The sequence below is a fragment of the Myotis davidii genome, unplaced genomic scaffold (assembly GCF_000327345.1).
Source record: "Myotis davidii unplaced genomic scaffold, ASM32734v1 scaffold580, whole genome shotgun sequence".
In the NCBI taxonomy this organism is placed as follows: Eukaryota; Metazoa; Chordata; class Mammalia; order Chiroptera; family Vespertilionidae; genus Myotis; species Myotis davidii.
Window position 1 is genome coordinate 780,606 of NW_006293313.1, and position 8,890 is coordinate 789,495.

Consider the following 8,890-nt stretch of genomic DNA (forward strand, 5'->3'; position numbering starts at 1 on the left):
GGCGGAGAGGTTCGAATCATATAATTAACTGAATGATACCTGCAAACAGAAAAGTTCATACATAGAAATCTCAAGTTTTACACTGGACCTTATTTGATATAAGCAATTAGTTTCTTTTCTCTGGAAGCCTCTCTGAAAGGGAACAAATGTACTTTTTCAACAACTGAGAGTGTTTTCCCCCCTATTTATTCTCAGTTTATTTCTCACGGGAGCTACATTACAGATTTGCGAATCATATAATTAACTGAATGATACCTGCAAACAGAAAAGTTCATACATAGAAATCTCAAGTTTTACACTGGACCTTATTTGATATAAGCAATTAGTTTCTTTTCTCTGGAAGCCTCTCTGAAAGGGAACAAATGTACTTTTTCAACAACTGAGAGTGTTTTCCCCCCTATTTATTCTCAGTTTATTTCTCACGGGAGCTACATTACAGATTTGATATCTGATAGCTTAGGATTCCTGAGGAGTTCCCGAGTATACCTGAGGAGAGCAGCCCTTATTTTATTAGGTAAATAAAATCCAATTCTCATTTCCTCATTTGTCTTAAAAGGTATAGCGAGAAGTCTTCCTTGAAAAAAATTAGCAATTGTTTTGCTTATGATGGACAGGACCCATCATGGTGGTGTCTATGATGAATAGAGGTCAATATGTGTGAATAGCATAAAGTTATATTTTATATTACACAGTGAGTATAGCTGTGTGATTAAATTATTATACAAACTATATTCAAGGATGATTTAAAAATTTAACAGGATGGCATGCCACTGCTCGTTAATCCCCTTCACTGCTGAAAAATCACCACCCAAGGAATAAGATTATCTAAAAATACAAGCACAATCTTTAAAAAAAACTTGGGCATCAGTAACCGTAACTCTAACAGGTGAGAAAGAGCTATCAAAGTAGAAAAACAAAAGGTAGGGTTGGGGGCATTGCAGGAAGATTCTAAGAGAAGATAACTAAAGTTTTCAACCTTGAACAAATCTGACCAAAGAGGTTTTTTCCCCACTGGATTCTCACCATGAAGATCCAAATTGACAATCCTTTATTTGGAATGACACGAAGTGAGTTCCTAACTTGGTAATGGGATTTTCACTTGACCCTACTTGGCACCAAGGAGTAGCAGGACAATGAGGAATCAGAAAATGCAGTCACATTGTTCTTGTAGAAAGGAGACTGACAGTTACAGCAGAAGACAAACTGAATAATTATGACTAGTACTAGAGCTCAAGATCTGTGCTAGTGAGAGAGGAGGAAAGGAACACACACGCACACACACACACACACACACACACACACACACTCAATCCGGTGTCACAAGAATTTAATTTCAAACCAGAAAGAATTCTTTCTACTCTGAATTCTACCCTGGTACTTTCCACAAACTATACTATTGCAAGATCAAAAAATAAGTAATTTTTAGAAAAAGAAATGGCATGATTTTTCTACAGAGGTATTTCCAGGTGGGGAGGAGAGGGAAGGAGAAGAAAGAAAGATGAGAAACAAATTTTATAAAACCTTTCTACAGAGCAGATGAACATCATGATAAAAATCTACATGCCCGGCTGGTGTGGCTCAGTGGTTGAACATCGACCTATGAACCAGGAAGTCACGGTTCAATTCCGGGACATGGCACATGCCCAGGTTGCGAGCTCAATGCCCAGTAGGGAGCGTTCAGGAGGCAGCTGATCAATGATTCTCTCTCATCATTGATGTTTTTATCTCTCTCTCCCTCTCCCTCTCTGAAATCAATAAAAATATGCATTTTTAAAAATCTCCAAAAATCTTAAAAACTTTTTAAAATAAAGATCTAAAATACAGATACAAGCACACAGTCAATATATGATGGGGCAGTGGGAGCACATGAAAAACACGCTTCCAAAGCATAGGAGACACATGTAAGAAAAAATATATAACCATCACAAAAGAAAACTGCATTGCAACCAGCAGAAGAGACAATATATATTGTTGAAACCCCAGTAAGGGACAAGAAGTACAGAGGTGAGAAGCACTAGCAAATGAAATTAAAACCAGCAAGAAACAGTTTGAAAAATTAAGGAGCAGTGATTAGATATGGAAGATTTATAAAAGAGATGCAAAAAGGCACGAATAAATAAATAAAAGAAATAAACAATGAGAACAGAAAAAAGTAATCAAAGATATAATTTAAGGAAAAAAATAGACTTGATTAAATATACCAAGATGGTAAATAATTTTTTAATAAATATTTTATACAGAATGCAACATTAAAACATTTTCTGGTAAAGTTATGGAACTTCAGATTTAAAGAATTCTTTGAGAAGTTAAGCAATAAAAAGTCACTTATAAGTTAAAAAAAAATCTGGCATTTGATTTCTCTATTTCAGTTTTAACCTCTAAAATAGAGTATGCCTACAAAATCCTAAGTGGGGAAAAAACTGTGACTGAAAAATTATACCCAACTATGAAGATAACAGGAAAACATTTCAAATGCCCATGGATGCATTTAAAGGGCAAGGATATGCTTAATATTCAGTAATAATTCTGACAATGTTACTCAAAAATTGTCCCATCAAGAATCCCCACTGCACACCTATTGAGAAATACCAACCAACCAAGTTCTATGTAACTGTACCAACCAACCAAGTTCTATGTAACTGAAAATAAAAATGACAACAGATAATTTCATAGATCTTGCCAAGTCTATTCTAAAAGTATGCAGAAAAGTGGAAGGCCAAGATACTTCGAAAGAAAAACTGTGGCTACTACTCCCACAAGATATAAAGACTTATTATAAAGTTACAGAATTATAGACAATTTGTTACTCAAGCAAAGGCTGACAGAATGGTGAAACAGAAGGGGAAGCCTAAAAATAGACCCATCCAGTGACCCTGCAAAGCAGTAGACACAGAAAAGGACATTTTTTCTCCTAACGGTGCTGGGTCAATCGCACAGGTACATAAAAAAAATCTTGGCTTGCACTGTATGACATATGATTCCAGTTGGATCGACAATCCAAAGTGTGAAAGATAAAATCATAAAGCTTCTAGAAGTAAATACAGGAGAATATCATTATATAATATTCCTGAGGCGGGCAAAAGTTTCCTATCAGACCCAAAAAATTCACTAACCATAAATAGAAAAAACAATAAATTGGACTATGTTAAAATTAAAGATGCGTGTTCATTAAAAAAACACACACAATATAAATGTGAAAGTTTAGCCACAGGGTAAGAGAAGATATTTGTAAGGTGTGTAACAATGAAAAAAATTAGGATCCAGAATAAGAACAATATAGGCTCCTATATATAAAAACAGGAAAGAGGCTTACTTGAATGCACATGTCACACACAAAATATCCAAATTACCAATAATTTTACAAAACTTATGAATTATCACAAAAAAGTGAATTAAAATCACAATGTGATACTACCACCAAACCCATTAGAATAACTAAAAGGGGAAAAAATTAACAAATGATAACAAATGTTAAGAGTGTGGAGCAATGGAAATGTTGATACACTGATGTGGGGAGTAAAAATTGGTACAACTGCGTTGCAATGTCTGGCAGTAACAACTGAAGGTGAACATAGCATATCCATTGGTCAGGAAATTCACTCTCAGCTGGATACCAAACATTGGTGCATACAAATGCATACCAAAATCCATATATAAGAATGCCCATAATAATAACATTATTTAAAATAGACCAAAATTGGAAACACACATTGACCATCATCAGCAGAATGGATTAAAAAATGCTGAATTCATAAAGATAAAATATCACTAGTACATATTTCAGGCTTGGAGTACCATATGATCTATGTCAGTGATTTTCAACCACTGTGCTGCGAGAACTTTTAAAGCATGCGATACCTAACTATTTAATTGAGGGCACTAAACTCTTTTCCCTTAGTGGTTCACAACCTTCTGGCCCTTTAAATACAGTTCCTCATGTGACCCAACCATAAAATTATTTTTGTTGCTACTTCATAACTGTAATGTTGCTACTGTTATGAATCGTAATGTAAATATCTGATATGCAGGATGGTCTTAGGCGACCCCTGTGAAAGGGTCGTTCGACCGCCAAAGGGGTCGCGACCCACAGGTTGAGAACCACTGCAAATAAATGACAACCGCCAACACAATAGCCATCTGGTGTGAATGAATCAAAATTATTTTTTTATCAGAGCGACAAAAAATATATATATTTTGGTATGCTGCAGAATTTCAGTAATTAGTTTATGTGTGCTATGAGATTTAAAAAAAAAAAGTTGAAAATGGCTGGTCTATGTCACAAGTCTACCATGTGGGTGAAAGCAGGCAGAGATGATATGTACTAGTACACTATGAGGCTATGCTTCAAGAAAACTTTAACGGCCACTCCTGCCATGTAGCAATGAAAATAAATGAACTATTGCCCCATTGGAGAACATGGATGAATCCCAGATAATGTTGAGCAAGAGAAGGCAGACCCAAAAGAATGTATTCTGAGGGATAGAAGAGCAAATTGGGAAAGAGCATAAGGAAGACTTCTGGTATGCTAGGCATGTTCCATTTAGGTGGCAGCCAGAAGTCTTAACTTTGTGGTCATTCATTGACCTGTGCAATTAGTTTGTGTGCATGTTTACACACATACATATTTTTCAATAAAGAGTTTTATTAAATTAATAAATATGTGAGAGCCTTAAAAGAGGACCCAAGGATAATCTAGAGATGCTTTGCTTTGAAGAAGGCAATGATAATAGCTAGATAACATCAGAGAATGTATTTTCATAATGTGTTTTGGGGTTTTATTTTGTGTCTAGGGTACTTGGCAACATTGGGTAGACATTTACTGCTCAGAGATGATATTGAAGTCATGCTTGAGGGTAAGTGTTGAAGGTATAATGAAATCTTCATGCACAGGTCTAAATAAATTCACCATCTTGATTCTAGTCACATGAGTTCTCTAAAGGTGCCGGGGATGGGAGGAGGGTGGTGGTTAGGGAGGGAATCAAAGAAAGAACTGGGTTAAGGGGCATCTCTTTTCCCACTCTCTCTCTCCCTCTCTCTTTCCCCCTATTTCTTTTTTTTTAATAATTTAAAAAATATTTTTATTGATTTCAGAGAGGAAGGGAGAAGAAGAGAGATATAAAAACATCAATGATGAGAGAGAATCATTAATTGGCTGCCTCCTACATGCCCCCTACTGGAGATCGAACCTGCAGCCTGGGCATATGCTTTGACCAGGAAGTGAACCATGACCTCCTGGTTCATAGGTCAACTCTCAACCACTGAACCACGCAGGCTGGGCTCCCCTATTTCTTTTTAAGGAAGAAAGAAAGAATTTCCCACAAACCCAGGACCTGCAAATAATGATATTAACATGTCATCTATAATAATAAAAACATGATATGCTAATTAGACCGGATGTCCTTCCGGACATCCTTCCAGACAAAGCCGGGGCTGCGAGGGAAGCCCAGGTCCCGGGAGCTGGAGAGAAGCCGGTGCCGACAGCTGGGGGAAGGAAGGCCTATTCTTGCACGCATTTCATGCATCGGACCTCTAGTTATATATATAATCCCAGACATTTTTAAAGAATGCAAGTTATTACATGGTTATTTTCAAAACAACCCTAACTGTTTTATAACTTTTTTTACTTATTCATACATAACAGTGCCAGGGATGGGAGGAGGTTGGTGGTTAGGAGGGGAATCAAAGGAAGAACTGGGCTCATGATATTCCAATTTTAAAGCAGTTCCCTATTAAAGAACATTTAGGCTGAGTCCAACTTTTTTCATTATTATGGGCTGTATTGAACCTCTTCATGAATATATGTTTATGCTATGTAGAAAATGCTCAGCACATGACAGACACTCCATAAATGTTTAGTGAATATTTCCATTTTTCTTTTAATGATGTCTAGATAAAACTTCCTGGATGCTATCAGTCAAATTAATAAAAATTGGGGGTGGGGGAGGAAAAGATAGAGGACTCTGAAAGGTGGGGCTGTTCAGAGTTAGAGCTTCTCAGACTCTGAAACAGGTGCCTTGAACTAAAGGGCCCTTCTGCCATTACAGCTGTCGAGCGACTGCTTCAGGATGAAGACCCTCTGGTTGAGCAGTTGGCAAAAACAACCTACGAACTTTTTAAGAAAATAGCCCGTAAACTGACCTCCTCGGTTATTAAACAAAGCTTCCGAAGACTGTTTAACTTTATCTACATCAAAAAAGTGAAGCTTCTTTATAATTATAACTCTCCTGGAAGTACCATGGAGATTAAAGAAACTGACACTTGTGAAGAAGAGATAGAAGAATGAGGCATTTGCCGGCGCCTTGGAGCACAACTCAGAAGAGGAGTGGTTTTCCCTTTCCCTCTTGATAACCTGAGTCTATTTGTAGATGCTTTTCTGAAGGAAAAAGGATCTAGGAGCCATTTTACTGTTCCTTCTTAATTGTCTTCAAATATAGAAATATGTTGCCTCTCTAGGTCTGACAGTGATCAGAAGCCTTAATTCATCAAACTCACTAATAAATTTGAAAAATCACACAAGCAAAATGTTTGATGAGAAGCTCTTGGAACTTAATTTAACCAATAAGCATCTATGAAAAACCGTGTAAGGGCCAGACACTGTGCTAGGCAGTGGGGACCCCAGAAGGGTCCCATCTTCAGGAAGGTCACAGTCTAGTGATACTCAATCTGGATTATTTCCATCCTACTGGGATGAATGTTGCCATAATTAATATTCACAAAGGAGAAAATAGAACTTACAAAGGAAGAGGGACGGGGCAGGGAAATGTATGTCAGGCAAGAATAGTTGTGGGGGAAGCTGGAGAGTTTGTTGTTGATACAAGTGGGTAAGATGGGTATTAAATTTATCAGGCTGATCACTTCGTAAGTTATATAAATGTCTAATCACTGGGTGGTGCACCTGAAACTACTATATTATATATACATCAACTGTAATTAAAAAAGAAAAAAATTATTTAAAACAAGAAAGAATGGGGAGAGCTGAGACCCACAGAGAAACATTATGCTGTGCTAATGGCTTTAAACTTTTTGAAATGAGAACTAGATTGTCAATCATAGTTGTTTCCTATTGCCACCAGGATGCAGTGTAATATGTTGACCTACTTTGTACGAAAGCTGGTAGATAAATGCTGATCTTCTTGACTAAAATGACCTTGCTTGACTAAAAGGCCCAGGCTCATTTTACACTCCTCCACTCCTGTATTCCCACCCAGAATAAACCACTCCAGCCACAGGAAACTGCTCTGTGCGGTGAACGCCCCCTTTCCTCTGTCAATTCGGGTGTTGTGGCTTTGTAATGTGTCAACTTGGAGTTCATGTACATTCTCATTTCTCTGAGGGCTCCCTCGCTGGTGAGGGGCAGCAGAGCTCCACCCTCCTGCGGGACCTCCATCAACTTCTTTCTCTGAGTTTTGGGCCAGGTAAGTTTAGCTCTGCTGACAAAGGACACCAGCATCTTCTATTTAACACCCATATCATCAACATCATCAATGTTGGAAGCAGAGATAGACTGACATAGTCCCAAGCTTGTGGTTCCACCTGGCCCTTGCTCTCCCACTTGACACCACCCTCTCTTCCTGTCCTGTCCCAACTACCTGCCCTGTGGGCTTCAAGCTCCAGCACCAGATATGAAGATGGCAGCTTTGTGGAGACCACACTTAAGGGGCACCCACAATTTCTTATGGCCAAATCCCTGGTTCTGCTTCTCTAATTTAATTCTGACAGACAGATCTGAGATGCACTTTCCAGGCCACCTTGATCAAGTAGGTGGGTGTGGCTGTTTGCTTCTTTCCCTTTAACACACTTGTAACCAACCATGTTCCAGACTAATTGTATGATTTACAGTTTGCTCCCTGAATAAGCCCGTCTCCATGTCTATATTTATCATTATCTTCCTGCTTAAAATCCAAGCATCTTTCAAACCTATCTTAAATCTAAACTCTTTCCTCCTGCATCAGACTTTGTACTTGAAAGGCTTGATGGAGCTGGGGATGCAGTCTATGTTACGGTTCTAAAATCTGCAAAAGTAAAATTAGTTCTGATTTTCAGCAAGGTTAGCTCTGAAGCTACAAGAAGTAAAAGCTTCTTTTAGGTCCATAACAGGAGCTCTCGGCTCTCTGACCATGAATTGTGCTGAGAGCCTAAAAATTTGAGTTTGTCCTTTTCATTCCTAAGTGCTTCAATGTGCTCAGTAGTTAGTAGTCATCCCTCCCATTGACTAAGCAAAGCTTGTGTTGTGGACATCATTGTTGTCACACAGGTAAGTGCCCCAGCCACGGGGTCCTCCAAGGCCCTTGCTTCAGTAAGTACTTCCTCACAATCAAACATAGGTAATAATGTGGTTAATAAGCCGTGGATTATTGCATCCTAATTCGTTACTGTCAAGGAATTCAGCACTACATTCAGGTCAAAGGACATAACCAAACCAACTCCCAAATCCCTTTTGAGTGTCATTTCTGTGGACCCTTTCTTGCACCAACTTCTGCATCAGTCAATGTCTAATCAGGAACTAGAAACCTGGGATCAGGCTCCCTCCTGGCACAGGCCTCTGAAAATATAGCAAGCCCGGCCAGTGTGGCTCAGTGGATTGAGCACCATCCCATGCACCAAGAGGTCACTGGTTCAATTCCTGGTCAGGACACATGCCCAGGTTGCCAGCTCAATCCCCAGTAGGGGGTGTTCAGGAGGCAGCCAACTGATGATTCCCTCTCATTGATGTTTCTATCTGTCCCTCTTCCTTCCTCTCTCTCTAAAAGCAATAAAAATATTTTAATCATTTTAAATTGTTGGCGAGGTATCAAAGACACTGAAAGACCAGAAGAGATCACAAAATATCAGAGGTAGTAACTGCAGAAGGAACTACCACCTCCAGACAGAGCTGAAGAGACAAAGGAGA

At 38.6% G+C, this 8,890-nt stretch overlaps 1 protein-coding gene across 1 annotated transcript in view; it reads left to right on the forward strand.

The window, feature by feature from the left end:
• The window catches only part of MROH9 (maestro heat like repeat family member 9), a 74,549-nt gene extending 67,672 nt beyond the window's left edge, over window positions 1-6,877 (forward strand). The window contains exons 21-23 of the mRNA XM_006767031.2: window positions 412-514; window positions 4,791-4,853; window positions 6,045-6,877. Coding sequence (XP_006767094.1) covers window positions 412-514; window positions 4,791-4,853; window positions 6,045-6,283 — 405 coding nt within the window. The 3' untranslated portion in view covers window positions 6,284-6,877. The remainder of the gene's footprint in view (window positions 1-411; window positions 515-4,790; window positions 4,854-6,044) is intronic.
• Window positions 6,878-8,890: the final 2,013 nt, after the last annotated feature.